General features: G+C 46.6%; 1 protein-coding gene across 30 annotated transcripts in view; it reads right to left on the reverse strand.

Moving 5' to 3' along the window:
• Window positions 1–2304: 2304 nt before the first annotated feature.
• Window positions 2305–24173, reverse strand: part of LOC131502943 (protein FAM156A/FAM156B-like) — a 50287-nt gene continuing 28418 nt past the window's right edge. For 9 of the 30 annotated variants that reach the window (XM_058714213.1, XM_058714201.1, XM_058714196.1 and 6 more), the window contains one exon: window positions 8148–9582. In XM_058714213.1, the coding sequence (XP_058570196.1) occupies window positions 8822–9478 (657 nt within the window). In that variant the 5' untranslated portion in view covers window positions 9479–9582 and the 3' untranslated portion in view covers window positions 8148–8821. The other 21 variants (XM_058714215.1, XM_058714205.1, XM_058714198.1 and 18 more) reach the window with 13 other exon arrangements.

Here is a 24173-nt window from a genome sequence, read left to right on the forward strand (position 1 = left end):
AGAACTTCCCAATCTCTCCCCCTCCGTTCCTCTCTAGTCTGACAACTCAATGTTGGACTCTCCCCGGACACCATCCACTGAGGCTTTTACCTGGAAGATGTTGAGTCTCTGTAGCCACATCTGCATGGGTCACAGGGGTAAGGATGGCGTGGGAGATGATGGAAGACTTCCTGTAACCCCACTGCTGCCCAATCCCACTGCTCTGCCCTGAAAGAAACACCTGTGAGACTCATTCAACTCTCAACTCGGTCATCTGTTCAACAGTGCTCACCATCCAGAGGAGGTTCCAGAACCTGCATCTTGTTTTCTGTCTTGCTTTTGGGGACAGAAAAGAACATCCCCTGAAAGCACACAGCCAATTGTCTCTACCACCCTGGCCTTGATTCTCTTCAAGCCAGGCTTCTTCAAAGTGTAGACTGAGGAGAGTACTTTTTACCTCTGGATTTCCCTCTACCGTGTCCCCCACCCGTGGAACATTCCTTTGCTAAATTCTCCAAAGAGCTCCACGTTGCAAAACCAAAGTACCCGATGCTGTCTTGGCAGCCTGAACATTCTTTTTTCAAAATGCTGTCTTTCCTCCGCATCTGTGACAGCAGCCCACCCAAGCTTTCCTCCTACTTCTCAGTCGTTAATTGTAAGTCTCCTTGTTTGATCCCCTCCTAAATCTTTTTCTTTTTTCTCCCAGGGTTCCAACTTCTTCCCTGTGCTCTCCTCATCCTAATACATGATCCGTGGGTGACCACATGGCCATCCAGAGCTCCACGCATCTAACTTGATTTCATCTATTTCCCCTTGTATGCTGATGGCTTTTCCCATCAACAAGTCTACCTAAGAAATGTCTGCTGGGCCCCAGGACCCCATGGGCTGAACCTATAGGACACCTCTACTCAGGTGCAAATCCCACAAGCCCTACAAATCTGCACAGGACCCCAGACCTCTATTCCCTGTCTCATGGCTGGACACTGCCATCCACCCAATTCCCAAAGGCAAAATCCTAGAGATACTGCTAGGTGTGTTCTCCATTGTCCAATGACTCTCTGGGACCTGCTCTGGAAAAGGCTAAGCCATGATCCTCACCTTGCCACAGATGTGTGTAAAGTCCCCCAGGAGGGATCCTCCTCGGCAGATGCACTCTGATCGCATCCTGAGCAGAGATTTCCCCTGGTTTGGGTGGTTCCACACAGGAATTCCGAGCAGAAGACCTGGGCCCTGTAATATATCTGGGAGACTGCACTCCTCATCTTCTGTAAGAACTCACAATGTCTAACCTCAATGGATTAGGCATAGCAGTAAGCCCATGATTTGGAATATGGACTTGAATATCCAGAAGGAATCGCTAAAAGAGAAAGTTTGGGGAGGCACGTGTCCATGCATGAGCATGAAACAAGGGACTGCTCAATTTTATTTTTCATCGTAAATACCTGGACCTAGTAAATACCTAACCACATGCTTATCTGAGCATGTGAATTCATTTAAACATAAATTATAATAAAAAGTTAAAAAACGAAACTCCGTAACTTGGCAGATAAGCCTGACCGCTGATCCATCTACATCAACTGATACAAATCTCAGCCAATCCATCTTCAAAGAATGATTGTGATCTGTCTGGAGAAGTTATCTATGCAATGCAAAGTTTAAAGTAAGTAAGCACAGGGGATCTTGACGAGCAATAACAAGTCACACGCTTCAACAGCAAATCCAGGGTTTTAACTTCAAACTTTGGTTTTCGCCAACATTGAGAACAGCAGATACAATGTCAGTTTTAAAACCCGCATTTACATGGCATGTTTTTCCTCTCCTCAAGCCTGTGAGATCTGCCAACCACAGCAGGTAATGATGGAAACCTGCTTTCCTTGCAAAGGAGTCTCATATTTCTGATTTTAGGCTTTCTCCTTAAGGATGGTTCTATTTGCACAGCTGCAATCTAAGTTTTCATAGGAGACATTTCCAAATACTGCTTATGTGGGGGCCACATTCCAGACTCGCTAAATCAGGCTCTCCAGGGATGGAGCACTAGCATCTGACCCTGGGGTTTTTTGTTTTTTTTTTTTAGTACAAAGTTTATTTTAAATCCAGTATAGTTAACATACAATGTTAGTTTCAGGTGTACAATACAGTGATTCAACACTTCCATACAACACCCAGTGCTCATCAGGACAAGTGCACTCCTTAATCCCCATCCCCTATTTTACCCATCCCGCACCCCCCCCCCCCCCCGCCCACCACTTCATGCCCCCTCTGGTAACCATCCCTTTGTTTTCTTGTTTAATTAAAAATTTTTTTTATTTTTATTTTTGAGAGAGAGAGAGAGAGAGAGGGACAGAGGATCTTGAAGCAGGCTCCATGCTGTCAGCACACAGCACCACGTGGGGCTTGAACTCCTGAACCTTGAGATCATGACCTGAGACAAAGTCCGATGCTTAACCGACTGAGCCACTCAGGATCCCCTTCATCCCTTTGCTTTCTATAGTTAAGAGTATGTTTCCTGGTTTGTCTCTTTTTTCCTTTGCTCATTCTTTGTGGTTGTTTGTTAAATTCTGCTTATGAGTGAAATCATATGCTATTTGTCTTTTTCTGACTGACTTATTTCTAATACTCTCCAGCTCCTTGCATGTCGTTGCAAATGGAAAGAGTTCATTCTCTTTATAGCTGAATAATATTCCATTGTATATATATATATATACATCTTGTTTACCCATTCATCCTTCGATGGACATTTGGGTTGCCTCTGTAATTTGGTTATAACAAATGATGCTGCTAAAACATAGGAGTTAATGCATCCCATTTGAAGTAGTGTTTTGCATTAATTTTTTATTTTTATTTTTAAGGTTATTTATTTATTCTGAGAGAGAGATAGCGAGCGGTTTAGGGGCAGAGAGAGAATCCCAAGCAGGCTCCACACTGTCAGCACAGAGCCTGATGTGGGGCTTGAACTAACAAACTGCAAGTTCATGACCTGAGCCAAAACCAAGAGTTGGACAGTTAACCGACTGAGCCACCCAGGTGCTGCTAACAATTTTTAAATGTTTATTTTTGAGAGAGAGGGAGGGAAGTGGGAGGGAAAGAGAGAGAGCATGAACAGGGGAGGGGCAGAGAGGGAGACAGAATCCGAAGCAGGCTCCAGGTTCTGAGCTGTCAGCACAGAGCCCCACACTGGGCTCGAACTCACAAACTGCGAGATCATGACCTGAGCCGAAGTTGGACACCTAACCAACTGAGCCACCCAGGCGCCTCAATGCTTTTATATTTTGGGGGGTAAATGCCCAGTAGGCGATAGCTGGATCTTAGGGTAGTTCTATTTTTAACTTTTTCAGGAACCTCCATACTTTTCCACAGTAGACGCACCAGTTTGCATTCCCAGCAACAGTGCAGGAGGGGTCCTTTCTCCAGATACTCGCTGACACCTGTTGTCTCTTGTGTGTTTGAATTTAGCCATTCTGACAGGTGTGAGGTGATAGCTCATTGTGGTTTTGATTTGCATTTCCCTATGATGATCGGTACCTATTATCTATTCATATGCCCATTAACCGTCAGTATGTCTTCTTTGCAGAAATGTGTGTTCATGACTTCTGCCCATATTTATTGGATTGTCTGTTTTTTAGGTGTTGAGTCATTCTAAACTGCTCCAGGAAAGATCTGATGCACAGATGATGTTGAGAAGCATCTCTGAGCTTCACCTGTCCTGGTTTAAATAGAATCTTGAACTTTAGAGCCATGTGTGTTACTACTGAAATTTAAAAACAAAAATTCCTTATGTGTCTTCTTTCAAGAGCTATTTTTTTTTTTACATGAGTAAAGTTGACACACAATGTTACATTAGTCACAGGTGTATATCACAGGGACTTAACATGTCTAGTGTTATGCTCTGCTCACAAGTGTAGCCACTATCTGTCACCATACAATGCTACGACAGCAATTGACGACATTCCCTGTGCTATGCCTCTGATGCAATGACTTATTCATTCCTCCTCTGAAGGCCTGTATCTCCCACTCCCCTTCACCCATTTGTCCCATCCACCCACCCCCTTCCCTGCAGCAGCCATCAGTTTGCTTTCTGTACTTATTAGTCAGGAGCTGTTTGTGACATATTTATTTTACAGCCACACTTAGAACAATTATAGGACGGAGGAGTGTGTTTATGCATCTGCGTCCCCTTCTTTACATGACAGGCAGGCAGAGGGGAGAGGGAAGGGCCTTGAGGCAGTGGGATTTCCATTGTCTTGGTTACCTCTCTGCTGTGTCTCCACACTGGGTTGCTGAGTGCGGCAGGGGGCCCAGTGGGGGGCGGACAACACCCCTCCCCACTCTACACATCTTCCTGTGGCCAGAAGTTAAAGCTAAGGATGAGGCTGGTTACCAGGGAAACTGCAGCCAGGTCCAGGGAAACTGCAGCCAGGTCCATGGGATTCCTGAAGAAAGGAAAACTCCTAAGTGGGTTTTCAGATGCAGGATGGACCCTAGGAGCCTGACCCCAGCCACGGATTTCTGAGCCAACCATTAAGTTCACCCAGCGGGTGCCTGCGCATGAGCGCACACACACACAGACACAGACACACACACACACGCAGACGTGTGCACGCAGCAGCATTCCTTTGTGATGTGCACAGTGACTCATTCTGGTGGGAGCACCTCACCCACAGGGAGGAGGCAGGTGATGATGGGTCGTGCAGGCAGGACCCAGAACATGGAAAGGGAGACGGGACAGTTCCTTAGTGTTATAAAATCAATGGCATACCTTTTCCACCATGACTTACTTAGACATTTGCATTACATTTTCCAAAGGGCTTTATTGGGCTCTAATTACACACCAGTGTCACCCAGTTAGAGAGTCCAATGCAGTGACTTGTAGTAAATGTACAGAGTCGTGCAGCCATTGCCACAGTTCAGTTTTAGAACATTTCCTTCTCTCCAGAAAGACCCTGTGTACCCGTCAGCGCTCACTTCCCACTACTACCTCCAGGCCGAGGCAGAGTCTAATGTAATTTCTATCTCTGTAGGTTTGCACTTTCTGGGCATTTCCTAGAAACTGACTCCTGCTTTAAGTGGACTCTCGTGTCTGTGTCTTTCATGTAGCTGAACACTCTGGGGGCTCATCCATGTTATAGCAGAAATCAGAAGTTCATCCCTTTTCATAGATCAGTGGCATCTTACTGCATGGGTTGCCACATTTCGATTATCTATTGACCAGCTGACAGACTTTTTTACACTGTTTTGCTCTCTGGCGATTATGAATAATGTTGCTGTGAACATCTGAGTACAAGTTTTTGCTTGGACACAGTTTTCGTGTCCAGTTTCTCCATGTTTTCGTTTCTTTGCCTTGCATGATTGCGCTGGCTGAAACTTTCAGTCAATGTTGGGCAGAAATGGTGGGAACCGCCATCCTTGCCTTGGTCTGGATCTCAGCGGGAAAGCATTCATTCACTAATAAATATGTGACAGGAGACATATTTTTCTTGTAGACAGCCCTATCAGAATGAGGACGTCCCCTTCTGTCCCTAGTTGGACGAGCATTTTTATCACGAATGGGCCTCGAATTTTGTCAACTGTCTTTGTCTATCAACATGATCACATGGTTTCTGTCCTCATTATATTACTATGCTGGTTGACCCGAATTGTATTTTGAATGTTAAAGCGATATTGCAACCCTGGGATAAATCTCACTTGGTTAGTTGGTTTTCCCCTTGCAAATGTTGTTGGATTTGATATGCTATTCTGCTGAGGATTTATGTATGGATGTTAATGATAGATATTGGTGTATAGTTTCTTGTGTTGTCATGTGTGGCTTTGGTGCAGGGTAATATTGTCCTCATGGATGAGTTAGGAAATGTTCCTTCCTCCTCTCTATCTGGAACAGCCTATGAGGGATGGATATTATCTCTTCCTATAGTTTAACAGAACTTAGCAATGAGGCCAGCAGGCCCCGGGCTTTTCTCTGTGGGAAGGTTTTTAAATCAATTTTTAAAATTTATTCATTTTGAGAGAGAGAGACAGAGACAGAGACAGAGAGAGAATGTGGAGCAGGGTCAGAGAGAGGGAAAGAGAGAATCCCAAGCAGGCTCTGCACTGACAGTAGGGCTCGATCCCATGAGTCAGACACTCAACTGACTGAGCCACCCAGGTGCCCCAGTGGGAAGGTTGTTAAATAACAAATTCAATTTCTTTACTTGTGATAGGTACATTGAGATTTCTGATTTGAGCATTCCACTCTACCCCCATGCTCTCCCTGTATTTCTTGCCTCCTGGTGGTTCTCCCTCTGCCTCTTGCCTAGAATTTGACATGCTGATGCTTCAGATTCTGTGTCTTCCTCTCTCTCTGCCCCTCCCCCACTCCCACTTTGTATCCTCTCTCTCTCTCTCTCTCTCTCTCTCTCTCAAAAATAAACATTTAAAAAATGCAGAATTTGACATGCTGAACATCTCTGGACATTAGTGGATTCCATCTCCTAGTCTATAACTTGGGACCGTGTGCTGACTCAGATGGGACCCCCAGATACCCACATACACTTGGTATGTGGGCAAGGGGACAATGACTTTGAGGCAGGGGTGGGATGGTACCACTGGGTCTGTCAGTCACACCTGCCCACCCATTCCCCATGTGCCCCAGTGCAGGCCATGAGTAAGTGTGGTCAGGAGCACCTTCAGCAAGCCCCACATCCACACTGCCCCACCCCGTTCCTTCCCACCCCTCTCGTCTCCTGGCCACAGAGCCACAGAGGGGCTCCATGATGGCTCTTTGCCACATGTATGGGCGTTACAGGTCTCCCTGATTAAAGGCTCAATCCCGAGGGCCAGGATTGTCTTGTGATTACTCCAAACTTCCCCACCCCAGCAGCCAGCCTTGCGTGGAGTGGGGGAGGCAAGGGTGAGACGATGAAACCTTAACGAGTAGCTAAACATCTGTCTGTGGTTGGTGTGGCTGCTGCGGTAAAGCCATCTCTTTATGACTTCCTTGAACTCTGCCAGGTGGGTAGGAGTGCCCCTGCCCTAGTGCATTATGGGGAGGATTCAAGGAGGTATCTTACCAGACCTGAGGCTTCCAGCTGCGAAACGTCCACCAAAGTCACTGGTTCTCCGCACTTCACCCCCGGCCTCTATAGAGGTTAACGTTGGTGAGCTGGTTAGGAGTCATGTTCTGAATTCAGTCCGCCTAGGTTTGCCTGTCACCCTCTCCTTCAGTGCCTCTGCGACACTGAGCAGCTCACCTGACCTCTCTGTACTCTGCTTTTCACACACAAAGTGAGATAGAAGTCTTGCTCAATGATGGGTTCTGGGAGTGGATTCCATAAGCTGATATATGGAGACATGTAGAATACTGTCTGATACCTAGGACAAGATCAATAAAGTGAAATGCGCATGTTATCCTGCTAACCACACCCCAAACGACCAGTGTAAATTTAGGCCTCAGAGTTTCAAGGAAGAACATCCCTGCTTTGTTTACCTTCTCCTGTCAAGTGGGACACGAGCCTGGCAGGGTCACCTGAGCACCAAGCTCTCTGGAGAGATCACACGTTCAGAACATAATAAACACACCTGCTCTGAAGCCACTTCTGTCTGCAGAAGACTCACAGATGTCTGCAGCAACACAGCTCTGGACATTACCTAATTACGGAGACTGAGCGCAAGCAGACTTTCTCTGTAGTTCAGAGGGACTGCACGGGCACTTCCTGGGTTACACAGCACTGCATCTGTGGGGAGGAAGAAGGATGATGCCTCATTAATGCCTCCTGAAATGAAAAGGCACACATGTTAAGTCCCAAAACGACTCTGAAATGACTCCGTGATGCAGGCATGAAACTGCTGTTCGCATTCCCCAACCCAGGGACACCGGGCAAGAAGGTACAGCCCCTGGAGATGCTACGCCAGGGGGGTCGGCACCATCCCCCAGGACCTCATACCGTGGGCGGTGGGCTGTGCTTCCAGCTCTCTGTGGGCAGGAAGACTCTCTTCCATTTGCTCTGCCCGGATGATCCGAAGGCTGCTCGTGCTGCAGGGCTGCAAACGGTGACTCGATGGTGTTCCCTGGTGCCCTCCAGGCCTGGCTCCAAACCTCCTGATAAACTGTGATCTGCTGCTCTAGAATTTAAATGCGGTGACCTCACACCTGACAAAGAACAACCCAATATGGATAAAGAACCTGAATGCAAAAGTTAGGTTTTTTTTATATGTATATTTATTTGGCAAGGATGATGAAGTAACGGGTCAGAAATTCCTTCGAGGGGAATACCATCCGTGTTACAAAGCAGGGAAACAATGTTCTACATTTAGCTCAGCATACTCATAACGGCTTACACAGACAACACAATAGTGAACCACCAAGTTCTAGTTCCATGTCCCTTTCTGCACCTCCTTTAGCATCAGTCTCTTGAAAGTGGATCTCCGTTCAGCACACGTCCATTCCAGCAGACTAGTGCTGCTGCTGGGAGGCAGTCCGTGAAATGGCACAAAAGCACATGGCCATCATCAATGGGGCATTCATGCTACAGAGAAGCTCTCTACTGTACTGACAACAAGGCAGGGAGGAGAGGCAGAGTTCGGGGTGGGAAAGTGACAACATGCATCACGGGAGCCATAATAAGGAAGTTGCGGACCCCTGGGGTATGCGGTGTCCCATAGAAAGCCCCACAGGGATCCACAAATTCAAGGTAGGAAAGACAGGACCTTCCTGGGATTGGATGAGGGCTCACGCCGATCGAATTTTCAGTCATCAACGCTGCTCTTGTCACTTCTCTGACGACTGCTTACTGGTTGGTCCCCAAAAGAAATCCACGCTCAGGATCATGTCTGTAGCCATTCAGACCTGTGTCACGTGAGGATGAGAGCCTCAGTTTTCTTTCAACCACTGCTTTAGGAGCCTCTGAAACATCCTTTTGCTTTCCTGCTGCATCTCCAGTTGGAGCTTCTCGTCTCTTTCCTGCTGCTGGAGCACCCCTTCGGGCAGCAGGCCAGGTCGGCTGGTGCTCAGGCTGAGGGTCAAGCCGCTGAGGCCCTGTACCAGTGTCTCCCAGGAGGAAGCATGGGGGGCCCCTTTCCTCTCTGCAGACATCCCAGAGACATTTGGCCTATGGCTCTGGCAGTATCGACATTCACATCTGAATCTGTTCTGATCTCTATCACCTGAGGAGGAGATCCTGGCTTTCCTCTCCACCCGATAAGGTGCCACCTGATCGAGGTGCCGCCGTCTCATGTGCCCCAGAAGGGTTTTCTTCCTCTGAGGGGACGCTGACCTTTCCCACCGCCTCTCTTGTAGGGTTTTCTCATCTCTGTAGCGCTGCTGGAGCAGCCCCTCTGGAAGAGGGGCAGGGTATTTGGTGCCAGGACTGGTTTTGAGGTCACCCAGGCCCATCATAAGCAGTTCCGAGAAGGAAGGAGAGGAGGCTGCCGTGACTTCCCGGGAGGTCTCTTCAGAGATCATTGGGGAAGACTCAGAAATCAGTGTTGAGCTGCATTTCCGGAGTGGATCCATGGAGGTGTGGTCCATGCTCACAGCTCCACCTGGCCCTTGGTCTAGACAGGAAGCTGAAGACAAAGGTTATCAAAGAGCTGGAAGCTAGCAAGGGAGGTGTGTGGCCAGAAGGACCCAGACTACATCAAATGGTGATAAAAGAAGAAAGAAAACTCTGCTATTATTCATCTGACTTAACGTTTCTGAGCCTCAGCTTCCTATCTGTTAAATGGGGATAATAATGAGCCCTACTCCCTACGATGGTTCTGGGCTTTAAATAAGAGTATACATTTCCAAGCTCAGAATTTGGATGGCATATAATCAGGATCTCAGGCATGAGATTAATCATCAAAACCACATCACAGGTAATGAAAAATGGTGCCCTGCAGTCAACCATGTGAATCCCCTGCCCACTTTTTGTTGTTGTTGTTGTTGTTGTTGTTGTTGAAAGAGAGAGACAGAGGGCGCGAGTGAGCAAAGTGGGGGGGGGAGACAGAGAGAGACAGAGACAGAGAGACAGAGAGAGACGACAGAGAGAGAATGAATGAATAGGGAGCCTGAAGCGTGGCGCAAGCTCAGTCAACCCTGCCGACTTTTTATAACCATTCAAGCATAATTTTAAGAACACTCCATGTGTGACCAGCATCTGCTATACTCATAAGTGTCCATGTACTTTCCAAAAGGAGACAATGGCTAAAATTTCCACCATGGTGACACATTCTTTTGAATTTTCACTGGCTTTTATCTAGGTAAAAAGGATGTTCAAACCTATGGAAGTCATTTCGTAATCCTCAGTAAGCAGCAATAAGAATTTTACTAAAATACAAGAACAGAGATCAATGAAATTTCTAACAAGACAGATTAGAGAAACTCAAATTAAAAGTTGCTTCTTTGGGGCGCCTGGGTGGTTCAGTCGGTTAGGCGTCCGACTTCGGCTCAGGTCATGATCCCGCGGTCCGTGAGTTTGAGCCCCCCGTCGGGCTCTGTGCTGACAGCTCGGAGCCTGGAGCCTGTTTCAGATTCTGTGTCTCCCTCTCTCTCTGACCCTCCCCCGTTCATGCTCTGTCTCTCTCTGTCTCAGAAATAAATAAACGTTAAAAAAAAAAAAGTTGCTTCTTTGATGGGGTGCCTGGCGGGCTCAGTCAGGCGTCTGACACTTGATTTCAGCTCAGGTCATGATCTCGAGGTTCGTGGGATTGAGCCACATGTCAGGCTCTGGGCTGACATTGTACAGCTTGCTTAGGATTCTCTCTCTCCCTCTCTCTCTGCCCCTTCCCCGCTCACATGCTCTTTATCTCCCAAAATAAATAAGTAAACGTTTTTTTAAAGAGTTGCTTCTTTGAAATAATCAATAAAATTGATAAACCTCTACAGGACTGAAGAAGAAAAAAAAAGAGAAGAGCAAAGAAGACACATCACACTTCTGACTTCTAGCCATACTACACAGCTAGAGTAATAAGAACAGCGTGTTACTGGCATAAGAACTGACACGTGGGCTAACGGAACAGAATCGAGAGCCTAGAAGTAACCCCATGCATGTATGGCCAACTAATATTTGATAACAGAGTCAAGAATACTCAATGGATAAAGAGACAGTCTCTTCAATAAATGCTGCTGGGAGAATGGACTATTCACGTGTAAAAGAATAAAGCTGGATTCCTATCTTACACTCACAAAAGTTAACTTGAAATGGATTAAAGGCTTAAATGTAAGACTGGAAACTAAAACTGCTAGAAGAATACATAACGACAAAGCTCCCTGACACGGGTCTTGGCAATGGATTTTTAGATATACCACCCAAGGCACAAACAACAAAATCAAAAACAAGTGGGGCTACATCTAACTAAAAAGCTACACACTAAGGAAACCACCAAGGTGAAAAGACAATATAACAACCGTATATCTGACAAGGATTTAATATCCAAAATATAAAGAACTCATACATCTCCACAGCAAAAACAAAACAAAATAAACTGAAAAAAAACAACAACAACTAATCATCGAATTTAAAAATGGGTAAAGGTGGGGCGCCTGGGTGGCTCAGTCGGTTGAGCATCCAACTTCAGCTCAGGTCATGATCTCGCGGTGAGTTCGAGCCCCGCGTCGGGCTCTGTGCTGACAGCGCAGAGCTTGGGGCCTGCTTCTGATTCTGGCTCCCTCTCCCTCTCTGTCCTCGCCCCTGCTCATGCTCTGTCTCTCTCTGTGTGTCGAAAATAAATAAACATTAAAAAAATAAAATAAGATAAAATAAAATAAAATAAAATAAAATAAAATAAAATAAAATAAAAAAGTAAAAATGGGTAAAGGCTATGAACAGACATTTTTCTAAAGATGACGTACAAATGGCCAATGGGTACAGGAAAAGCTGCTGCAAACCACCAATCATCAGGGAAATGCAAATAAAAAGCACAATGAGGTATCACCTCACACCTGTTAGAATGGCTAGCATCAAAAATACAAGAGATAAAAATGCCAGCTTCCATGTGCAGAATAAAGAATACTTGTGTACTGTTGGTGGGAATGTAAATTGGTGCAGCCACTATGGAAAACAGTATGGAGGTTTCTCAAAAAATTAAAAATAGAACTACCATATGATACAGACATTCCACTTCTGATAGTATATCTGAAGGAAATGAAACCACAATGTCAAAGATGTATCTTTATCCCCATGTCCAGGAGGGTTCCGGAAGATGGCGGCGTAGGAGGACGCTGGGCTCACCGCGCGTCCTGCTGATCACTTAGATTCCACCTACACCTGCCTAAAGAACCCAGAAAACCGCCAGAGGATTAGCAGAACGGAGTCTCCGGAGCCAAGCGCAGACGAGAGGCCCAGGGAAGAGGGTAGGAAGGGTGGCGAGGCGGTGCGTGCTCCACGGACTGGCGGGAGGGAGCCGGGGCGGAGGGGCGGCTCGCCGGCCAAGCAGAGCCCCCGAGTCGGGCTGGCAAAAGCGGAGGGGCCGGACGGACTGTGTTCCGACAGCAAGCGCGACTTAGCGTCTGGGAGGTCAGAAGTTAACAGCTCTGCTCAGAAAGCGGGAAGGCTGGAGGACAAAGGGAGGGAGAGCTGCTGAGCCCCCGGACGGCAGAGCTCAGCTTGGCGGGGAACAAAGGCGCTCGCCAGCGCCATCTCCCCCGCCCATCCCCCAGCCAAAATCCCAAAGAGAACCAGTTCCTGCCAGGGAACTTGCTCGCTCCGCGCAAACACCCAACTCTGTGCTTCTGCGGAGCCAAACCTCCGGCAGCAGATCTGACTCCCTCCCGCTGCCACAGGGCCCCTCCTGAAGTGGATCACCTAAGGAGAAGCGAGCTAAGCCTGCCCCTCCCGCCCCCGTGCACCTTGCCTACCCACCCCAGCTAATACGCCAGCTCCCCAGCACCACAAGCCTGGCAGTGTGCAAGGAGACCAGACGGGCCACACCACCCCACAGTGAATCCCGCCCCTAGGAGAGGGGAAGAGAAGGCACACACCAGTCTGACTGTGGCCCCAGCGGTGGGCTGGGGGCAGACATCAGGTCGGACTGCGGCCCCGCCCACCAACTCCAGTTATACACCACAGCACGGGGGAAGTGCCCTGCGGGTCCTCACCACTCCAGGGACTGTCCAAAATGACCAAACAGAAGAATTCCCCTCAGAAGAATCTCCAGGAAATAACAACAGCTAATGAACTGATCAAAAAGGATTTAAATAATATAACAGAAAGTGAATTTAGAATAATAGTCATAAAATTAATCGCTGGGCTTGAAAACAGTATACAGGACAGCAGAGAATCTCTTGCTACAGAGATCAAGGGACTAAGGAACAGTCACGAGGAGCTGAAAAACGCTTTAAACGAAATGCAAAACAAAATGGAAACCACGACGGCTCGGATTGAAGAGGCAGAGGAGAGAATAGGTGAACTAGAAGATAAAGTTATGGAGAAAGAGGAAGCTGAAAGAAAGAGAGATAAAAAAATCCAGGAGTATGAGGGGAAAATTAGAGAACTAAGTGATACACTAAAAAGAAATAATATACGCATAATTGGTATCCCAGAGGAGGAAGAGAGAGGGAAAGGTGCTGAAGGGGTACTTGAAGAAATTATAGCTGAGAACTTCCCTGAACTGGGGAAGGAAAAAGGCATTGAAATCCAAGAGGCACAGAGAACTCCCTTCAGACGTAACTTGAATCGATCTTCTGCACGACATATCATAGTGAAACTGGCAAAATACAAGGATAAAGAGAAAATTCTGAAAGCAGCAAGGGATAAACGTGCCCTCACATATAAAGGGAGACCTATAAGACTCGTGACTGATCTCTCCTTTGAAACTTGGCAGGCCAGAAAGGCTTGGCACGATATCTTCAGTGTGCTAATCAGAAAAAATATGCAGCCGAGAATCCTTTATCCAGCAAGTCTGTCATTTAGAATAGAAGGAGAGATAAAGGTCTTCCCAAACAAACAAAAACTGAAGGAATTTGTCACCATGAAACCAGCCCTACAAGAGATCCTAAGGGGGATCCTGTGAGACAAAGTACCAGAGACATCACTACAAGCATAAAACATACAGACATCACAATGACTCTAAACCCGTATCTTTCTATAATAACACTGAATGTAAATGGATTAAATGCGCCAACCAAAAGACATAGGGTATCAGAATGGATAAAAAAACAAGACCCATCTATTTGCTGTCTACAAGAGACTCATTTTAGATCTGAGGACACCTTTAGATTCAGAGTGAGGGGATGGAGAACTATTTATCATGCTACTGGAAGCCAAAAGAAAGCTGGAGTAGCCATACTTATATCAGACAAACTAGACTTTAAATTAAAGGCTGTAACAAGAGATGAAGAAGGGCATTATATAATAATTACAGGGTCTATCCATCAGGAAGAGCTAACAATTATAAATGTCTATGCGCCAAATACCGGAGCCCCCAGATATATAAAACAGTTACTCATAAACATATCCCCATGTCCATAGCAGTATTATTTACAATAGCCAAGATAGCGACACAGCCTAAGCATCTTTGATGGATAAATGGATCAAGTAAATACACAGACACGCAGACACACACACACACACACACACACACACACACACACACACACACACTATTATCTGGCCATAAAAAGGAGGAAATCCTGCTATTTGTGACAACATAGTTGGACCTTGAGGGCATTATCTCACTTATGTATGGAATTGAAAAGGAAACTTCCAAATATACAGAAAAAGCTATCAGATTTGTGGTTGTCAGAGGTGGTGATTTGGGGAGGGAGAAGAAAATTGGAGGATGGTGGCCAAAAGAAACAAACTTCCAGGTATAAGAAAAATAAGATAAATAACGAAATATAATGTACAGCATGATGACTATAGTTAACACTGCTATGTGATATAAATGAAACTGTTAAGAGAGTAAATCCTAAGAGTTCTCTTCACAAGGAAAACATTGGTTTCTTTTTCTTCTTTTTGTGTCTCTGAGATGGTGGATGTCAACTAACCTTACTATGGTAACCATTTCATGATATATGTGAGTCTGATTATTATCCTTTATACCTTATCCAGTGCTGTCAATTATATCTCAATAAAACTGGAAAGAGAGAGAGACAGAGAGAGAGAGAAAGAGAAGAAATTAGTTACTAACAAGAGGAATGAAAGAGGAGATTTCACTAGAGACCCAGGAAATATGAGAGAAACGATATTATTAATATTACATGAAAATCTCCATACATAAATGCAACAATGTGCAAATGGATTGATTACTCAAAAACCATAAACCACCAAAACTTACCCAAGGTGAAAGAACATGCATATTTCAGTACCATTTACAGAAATTGAATCAGTTGTTAAAAGCCTATGATGAAAATCCCACATGGTATCTATCACCAGTGAATTCTACCAAATATCGACAGGAATAAAAACACTCAGACACAAATTCTACACAATGTCCTCCAGGAAACAGAAGTGGGGGAAATACTTGCAAGTGATTTTATGAGGCTAGCATTTCACTGATACCAAGAAAAGTACTGACCAATATTCTTCCTTAGCACAAGAACAAAATTCCTCAACAAAATACTAGCAGATGGAATCCAGCAATATATTCAAAGGAAAAACAGCATGATCAAGTGGGTTAGCTCAGGAAAGCAAAGGTGGTTCAATAATTGAAAACCAACAAATGCAATCCTCAGATTTAGAATATAACTGATTAATCAATCAATGTAATCTATAGTTGAAGATGAAAGATTAAAAAGAAAAATGATAGCCTCAATGCTATTCCTCTCAAAACCAAATGGCATTTTTCAGTAAACAATTTTAGAAAAACAAGTTTAGAAAAACAATCCTAAAATGCATATGAAATAACAGAAGACCCAGAACAGCCAAGGCAACCTGCAGGAAGAACAAAGTTGGAGGTACCCACCCTCCTCATTTCAAAACATATTTCAAGGCTACAGTAAGTAAATCAGTATGGTAGTGACAGAAAGACAGACACTGGCCAATGGGACAGAAGAGAACCCAGAAATAGACCCACGCATGTACAGTCAGCTGATCTTGACAAGGGTGCCAATAATACGCAATGGGGAAAGGACAGTCTCTTGGACAAATGGTGTCGGGAAACCTGGACACCCACGTGCAAAAAGGACGATATTGGACCCTATGTTACACCACACACAAAAATCAACCCCAAAGGGATTGAAGATTAAGTATAAGACGTGACACTGTAAAACTCCTGGAAGAAAACATAAAGGAACATCTGTGTGACACAGGTCTTGGCAAGTGATTTCATGGAAACGACACCAAAAGCACAGTCATGAAAAAGCAAAAACGGCCAAGTGGGACTACATCAAACTTAAAAGCTTCTGCACAGCAAAGGAAAACATCAACAAACTGAAAAAAGCAATCTACAAAATGGGCAGAGATGTGCAAACCATGTATCTGATAAGGGTTAATTTTCAATACTTATAATAAACTTTTCTAACTCAATAGTAAGAAAACAAACAAACCAATTTAAAAATATGCAAAGGATTTGAATAGACGTTTCTCCAAAGAAGACATACAAATGGCCAAAAGGTATATGAAATGATGCTCCCCTTCACTAAGCATTAGGGAAAGGCAAATCAAAACCACAATGAGATGTCATGTCACACATGTGACACGTGAGGATGGTTATTGTCAAACAAATTAACAAAGAGCAGATCACAAGTGTTGGAGAGTATGCAGAAAACTGGAACCCTCGTACACTGTCGGTGGGAACGCAACTGGTGCAGCCACAATGGAAAACAGTATGGAGGTTCCTCAAAAAATTAAAACTATCATATGATCTTGTTCGTATCCAGATGTCCCCTCCAAAACAACTAAAAACAAACAAACAAACAAACCCCCAAAAAACCCATCATCGGATCCAGCATTCCACTCCTGGGCATATATCCAAAAGAACTCAAGCCAGCCTCTCACAGAGATGTCTGCATTCCCATATTTACTGCAGCATTAATCGCAGTAGCCAGGATAATGGAAACAACAATCCTTTCAATCAACAGTGGAATGGATAAAGGAAGTGTGACACATCTATACAATGGGATATTATTCAGCCGTATAAAAGGAGGAAATCTTACCCTTTGCATTCCAGGTGCTGTGGATTAAAGAAGCGAAACAGATAATGCTGTTTATTATCCAGTGCCTTCCATGTGCCAGCTAACGTCAGCTAGGTGTTTTACATTTGTTGTCTCCTGGAGGTCTCCCAACAAACCTTGAGTAGGCAGGATTATTGCCTTTAACCAGGAGGAATTTGAGGCTGAAGGAGAGAGACTGAAGTGGCAGGGTCTGCCCTGGAATCCAGTGTGAGTGTAATCCGAATTTTAGGGCGGAGGGAGGTGAGTCTGGAAAGAAAGGCAGGCACTAGGATGCAGACAGCTTCCGATGCCGTGTGGGTGTAAGGGAACATCGTGTGCTCCGTTACCTGCCCTGGGGTACCCCCCACCCCCACCCCGGCACCAGGACCAGGGCAGGCTATCTGAGGACATAACTGGAGCGTACTGGATTGATGCACACAGTGTAAGACGGTGTGTATTTGTGGTCCGCAGGTGGGAGAGTCAGCCCTCTGGTGACGGATCGTCCGTGCATGACGCAAAGGATGAGAATGTGTGGCAGAGGAGGAGAGTTTCTAGGGCTGAACACAGACGTGTAATGTGATCTTTATGTTCTTTGCTCTAGCTCACGTGGTGTAAAGCCTGACCTGCCACCTCTCCCATGGCAGCATCAGTAGGTGTAAAGATAGGGAATGTGGCAGATGCAATTCTGTGAACCATCCTTGCATTACCTCATTATGTATTCACAAATGCAACCCTCTCTGCTTGGTATTGTCACTATTAAGAATAATAAGCCCATTTCACAGGTGAGGATAGTAAGGCACAGGGCCAGGTACACTTCTCAAAATGGCAGGACTGCAAGTGGCAGAACTGAGTTGGAAGGAAGGTTGTTTAGGAACAGAGCTTGTGCCCTTACCCACGACACGACATGGCTCCCACAGAAAAGAAAACCAAACCCCACGATGCTCCCCATATCCAGAAGTCTGCTTTGTGCTGTGAGTAAAGAGGAAACCCCTCCTCAAACAGGTCTAATCACAAAGGCAATTCACAATCACACAGAATGAAATCAGAAGTAAGGGTGGGTGCAGGCGGGGCATATTCTGGGGTCTGGTGACGCCATCAAGGACCTAGGTTCTTTCCAGTTCTCTGATCTTTGTGTGTGTGTGTGTGTGTGTGTGTGTGTGTGTGTGCGCGCGCGCTTTCCATCCTGTGTTTGTCAGAAGAGCCCTGGAAGCAAGGAAGGCAGGTACTGCCATCCCCATCTTAGAACAACAGAAGCTGCATGGCCAGGTCTGGACATAGTGGCCCCAAAGACAACAGGCACTCAGCTATTGCAGGCAGGGCCTTATCCTCTGAGTTTCTGGTCAGACTATGGCTACTGGAGAGCAGGGATCTTCCCTCAGCATTCAGGGCCCATGGTTCAGGCTACAAGTGATGCATGAACACAATTCCACTCATTTGAGGAGCTGCTCAGGGGCTGGCCTGCCTTCGGTGATAATTTGACCTCCCGTTTTCTTGGGTGCCCCTCTGCCTTTTAGTCAGAATACCAGGACATTCTCCAGGTTCTTCTCTTTGGTTCTAGACAAACTCTTTGGCTCTTAGACCCAGGCGCCCGCACGTTTGCTGGCAATGCCTCTCCAGATGATCTGTCAGCCCCAAAAGCAGAACCTAGAAAGTATCCCCAAGGGTGTGAATTCAGGGTTCACGAAGAGGTGACCTTTCAACAAACATTGTGAACAGGGAGAGGAATCTGACAAGCACATTTCTGGGGTCAGGACTTTCCTGTCAAGAGGGAACAGTTGGGAAGAAGTGTCTGAGGCAGAGGCTTCCAGAAACAGTGCAGATACTGCCAGAAGGCTGGAGCAGCTGGGGGGTAGGGGAAGGGAGTGAGAGCCTAACAGAAAGCAGGGGAGAACAACGGGTGACAGGCACTAGATCCTGCTGTGCTGAGCCAGCTTCTGTTCAGTCAGCTGGACTGCAAAGGACACCCAAGGATCACAGATGCCGAATGACAGCCTGTATCGGGCTGTAAGTTAGGCAGAGAAGGGACATGGAGAGGACCACTTAGAGAAGAGGCAGGTTTGGACAAAGAGCTGGAAGGACAGTGAGGAGGAGCGCCTTCTTGTGAGGCTGACAGCAGTCACCTGGATTGACACAGCCTTCACCCGTGTGTTCATGTCCCGTCCCCCAAGGCGATTTGTGCTCTTGCCAGAGCATCCCATATTTAACTAGCAGCCTTAATTCACTCAACAATCCATCTACTGGACAGATCACTGTGGGCACCTACTCTGTGCACCAGTCGCTCGGGGCTTGGAAAACATTCTCTGAGTTGCCTGGAGCTCCAAGGATCTTGACCCAAGTTCCACTGTGAGACCAGAACTGTGGCCGATGGGGCAACAGTGACCCACACATTGAAAATCCCTTTATAGCCTCTTTAAGTTTCTGGAATTAGAGATGGTACAAAAGATCCAATCTTCCTCCTCCTCACAGAGAATCTGAGTACAGAGATGTCCCGTTTACTCCATCCTCCTGTGTCATAACCGGTACACGAGCTGCCCTTTGGGATGAAGGACCCTGGGTGAAGGTCCCTCCTTCGCTGAAGAAACATGTTCTAAGCACCACCCGAATTCATGTGTCAGTTCACTGGACTCAGTGGGGACACAGGGATCACACAGGGTGTAGTCTGCAAGCAGATGACCACCGCACGTTGTGTGAGAAGAGCGGTGGCAGAATTGAAATCACAGTACCTTAGGGACACAGAGCAGGGCCTCTTACCCCTACTTAAGTGTATGTGTGTGTGTTTGGTCAGGACACACCTCTCAAGGCTGGGGAGGCTGATGACACAGGCACTTTGCTCACCCACAGTGTACAGACATGCACGCCGAAGAACAGAGAGACACCTAGTTAGAGTCGGACTGCAGTCCCTGGGCTACTGGGCTTCAAATCACCAGTGGGGTCTGGTCAGTGCTACGGCTGTGATGCAGCTACTAAAAGCACTTCCTCTGCTTGCCTCTCAATTCGTAATACCTGGTCACCAGTGAGACAGGTAGAGACCTAATTTGGGTGGTGGGGTTGCTTGCAAAGGCTCTCTAACATGGCAAAGTACCGCTCCACGGGGGGAGCCCTGGACACTGAAGTCCTGCTTGGCTGTTGGTTCTGAGGCAAGCCTTCCATGCCAAGGGACTCCAGGTCTGTTGGCTTCAGGGCAGCTCATCAGAGGACAGACACAAAATCTTAGAACCCTCCAAGGTTGCTGAGTACCTCCATTTCAAGGTGGACAGGTGTTGGGACCATGATGACTATACAATACTGGAACAATATATGCATTTCAGCAGCTGAAACACAATCCAGGAATATCACTGTGAGTGCAAAGTCGGGCTTTGGAGTCAGGCGAAACGGAGGTGTGATGCCCAGATCCACCCTTTCCTGCACCAGTGACCTAAACCTTTCCGTTTGTTTCCTTGTCTACAGACAGTGGGCTTTGACACTTACCTGAGTGTTTGGGTAATAAAACTGTATATACCAGCACAGCTGAGCTCCTCAACAGCCAGGCTGCAGAAGAGACAGTCACACCGTGCCCTGTGTTAGGGACATGTCAGCATGGAGCAAGTATGCCAGGACCTTGGGACTCTAGTCCACGCCTCTGGCTGAGGTTCGGGTTTGGGGGTTGTGGTGGTGGCTGGGCTGGTGGTTCCATCTTTTCTCTTGTCCAAGGGACACACTTCATTTCATGCCTAGGCAGAGGAGTTATAGTGAATGAGGTTAATGCTCACAGTTGAGTCTATGACAAGACAGAACCAGCAGGGGGTGCTGCTGCCCCCTGGACCCCACAGGAACTGACAAACTTTCCTCCAGGGGTTTCTGGCACCTGGTAGGGACCCCTAAGGAGTTCTATGAAGGCACTGTCAGGATCCCTTAGAGGGCTCCAATAGTGAGCAGCAGCTGATCTTTGCCTCCTTGATGGCCACAGGGACTAACAGACCAAACCCCTTGTAAACGGAAGATTAGTTAGTACACTTTCTCTTGTCCCAACAGAAACTCAGACTGCAACTCAGAGTGAAACATTATCAAAACAAAGTCCAAGGGAAGTAGTGGAAGGCATTTAATTTCTTGGGTCAAAGGTGCCATAAAGTGACATATTCTTTCCACGTTTCTGCTTATCCCTCCTCACTGGAAGGCAGGGCCCCTTCACATTGGGAAAGTTTGTGACACATTCCAAACTCCGCGTCCAAGTGCATCAAAGGATCCATATGAAAGGAGATGAGATCTTTGCTGTGTGTCATCCTATTCCTAGCAAGGAAGCCTTTTCCAGAACAACTGTGCTGTCAGATTGCATCTCCAATTAACTCACTGTGAACCAGGGTAAAACATCTATTTGGGAGAATTTATAATGAAATCTCCATCACTTTTCAGTAAAAAGTTTTATTAACAGTGCCGTTTCATCCAGGGATTCCTAGGGTTAAATGGAAATCGCTCTCTACTTAACCTGATAGCTTGCTTGAACATCAGTAGGAATCAGGCAAATGAAGGCTGGGGACAGGAGACGCAGGGAGGAGAGAGAGTGCCCCAGCCCAGTGGCCATCTACTGAACAGAAAGAGGTTTAAGTTGGCTGGAATATGAAGTGGGGGTGGAGGAGGCCATCTGCTGAAGATGAGGCATTTGAGGGTAGGCAAGGCCTGCTGTGCCTGGTCCAGGAGGCTGGACGTTACCCCAAGAACAGCAGGAAGACCCTGCAGAGTTTTGAGCAGGGTACACAAGACCAGATTAGGATTTAAGAATGGTCCCTCAGGTAGCGGGATGAAGAAATTTGTGGCCAAGGGTTAATATTGGTGGCAGTTATCAAGCAGAGAGGAGGGTCATGTGGCCTAGGGAACTAACTGTAGTGATGGAAGTAAGCGTCAAAATCTTATTTTGAAGGACGTAGGAGGTTGGACTGGACGGACTTGGTGTTTGAGGGGGTGGTGAGAGAGGCAGCAAGGAAGGACGGCTCTAAGAGTCGCTGGCCGAAGAAGCTGGGTAGAAGGCTGCTTTTCACTGGGTTAGGCAACACTGGAGGAGATGCCGATGCATGGGGAGTGGGGGTGGGTGCAGGTGCGTTCACTTTTGGACATGTTGTGTATCGTTGCCTGTGGGGCTCAACCACTTAGTACCTCAGTGACTTGGGGGAGCTGACCTAGCCTCTCTGTGCCTAAGATGCATCCTCTGTAATAGGAGAATGATGCTAATAATTAGAAAACACAGCTAATTTCTGATTCATTTAGTCCAGGATAACGTTCTCTACTTGTACAGCAGAATGCTGTTTTCAAGTTAGGCAGTCCCTAGGCAAAACGGGAGTCTCTCTGCTTATCCATGTATTGGTTGGCTTTACTTATCTGCCGTGTGTATTTTCAACATGCAGTGTGTTTTGGCAGTGCTAAAAGAAAAACAATTAATTCAAAGAAATGTGTTTAGGGGCACCTGGGTGGGTCAGTTAAGGTTAAACGTCTGACCTCGGCTCAGGTGATGATCTTGTGGCTTGTGGGTTCGGGGCCCACGTTGGACTCTGTGCTGACAGCTCAGAGCCTGGAGCCTGCTTGGGATTCTGTGTCTCCCTGACTCTCTGCCCTTCCCCTGCTAGTGCTCTGTCTCTCAAAAATAAATAAATAAACATTAAAACAAACAATCAAAAGAAATGTGTTTATCACGTGTGATAGTTAGCCTGTCAGTTTGTCCCTCAAAGAAACAGCCCCCCTTCAGACCCTCCAGTCTTCTTCTTGTAGCCTCACTCCCTCAGAGGGCGGCGGGTGAGCCTTTGGGACCTACTTTCTCCAACAGTTCTCTTCTCTGTAAAGTCATCTTTACAGAGTCCCAGAGAGTGCCTAGCACCTGTTGAGTGCAATCTGTCTGTGAGCCTGTCAGTTGTCTCAGGTGTGAAGTTAGGGGACAGGAGAGAGCCGGATGTGTAGATCTGGAAACCAACAGTGTGTGCCTGTATTGCAGGCAGGTGGTGAAGCCATATGTACCAAGATTTGAATCAGGGCCCCATCACTTACTCCTTGTGTGACTTTGGGCAGGTTACTTCACCTCCCTGTGGTCAGTTTCCTCATTTGTAAGATGAGGATGATGATCCTATTCTAGGATAATGACTCATGGTTGCCTCCTTCTTTTAGATCAAGAAAATACTACCTTTTAAAACTATAAAGTGCTCTTCAAGTGTAGATTACTTCCAGGGTTAAAAAGAGAATCTCTGCTTATCTAGCTATCTGCTTGGACAGGCACGAAACATGCCATGCTCATTTTTACCCTGCAGACAATGTTGAACTTCACTCGAGCCCTGAAGAGAGCCACAGTCAAGAAATCTCGACAGGCTTTCGTGTTTCAGAAATGGCTTATGGCAAAAGACCACTCTTCCCCCTTTAACCTAGAAAAGGCTTGCTCCTCACGCTTTGTCACGCCCTACCATATGTCTGTCGGGTGGCTCCTGGGTTTACATGCGACAAGGCCAAACACAGACCTTTCTCCTTTTGCTGACTGGGCCAGACACACAATCCCTCCAGCTCCCTGATGTAACGGAGATCAGAAGTCAGCCCTCCTGAAACTAGCTAGACACAGAGAGAAACATTTCTTGTTCGTGGAGACTAATCCTGAATGCAGAAACATCCTACCTTAAATCTCCCCCACTATAATGGGTCTACTCAATCCTTAGGGGAAAAAAGGCAAAACCACCCTGCGCAGACCGTGTGATGTTCAGATCTGGGCTGCTCTCAGCATTGCAACAGCCTGAATAGTGAGGTGCTGTACTAGTTTGGTTTTTGTCTTTCCTAGTATGCACGCATGCAAAAACGACCGGTAAGAACACAAAGATCTGAAAGTGGTACTTCCTGCCACACGTGCGCCCTACAAAGGAAGTAACCCAACGTCACTCGTCACTCGCAGCGCCTGGAAACTCTCCCTACCACCTCGGGAAATACGTATCCTGTGCAGTCACTCAGGTGCGCCACAGTCACTCTGGGGTGGGTTCAACCTTCTCTACTCCCTGCGTGGTTACAAGTCCCGGATTCCAAGTACCCACGCCACGGCCCACGGAGAGGAAGCCACTTCGCCCCGGGGCACCCCCGTTGTCCCTCCCTGCCCCGTGCAGCCCGAGGAAGGTTAAGGAGCACCCGGCTTCTCCATAGTGTCCCATGTCTGTGA

This window comes from Neofelis nebulosa, chromosome X, assembly GCF_028018385.1.
Source record: "Neofelis nebulosa isolate mNeoNeb1 chromosome X, mNeoNeb1.pri, whole genome shotgun sequence".
Lineage (NCBI taxonomy): Eukaryota > Metazoa > Chordata > Mammalia > Carnivora > Felidae > Neofelis > Neofelis nebulosa.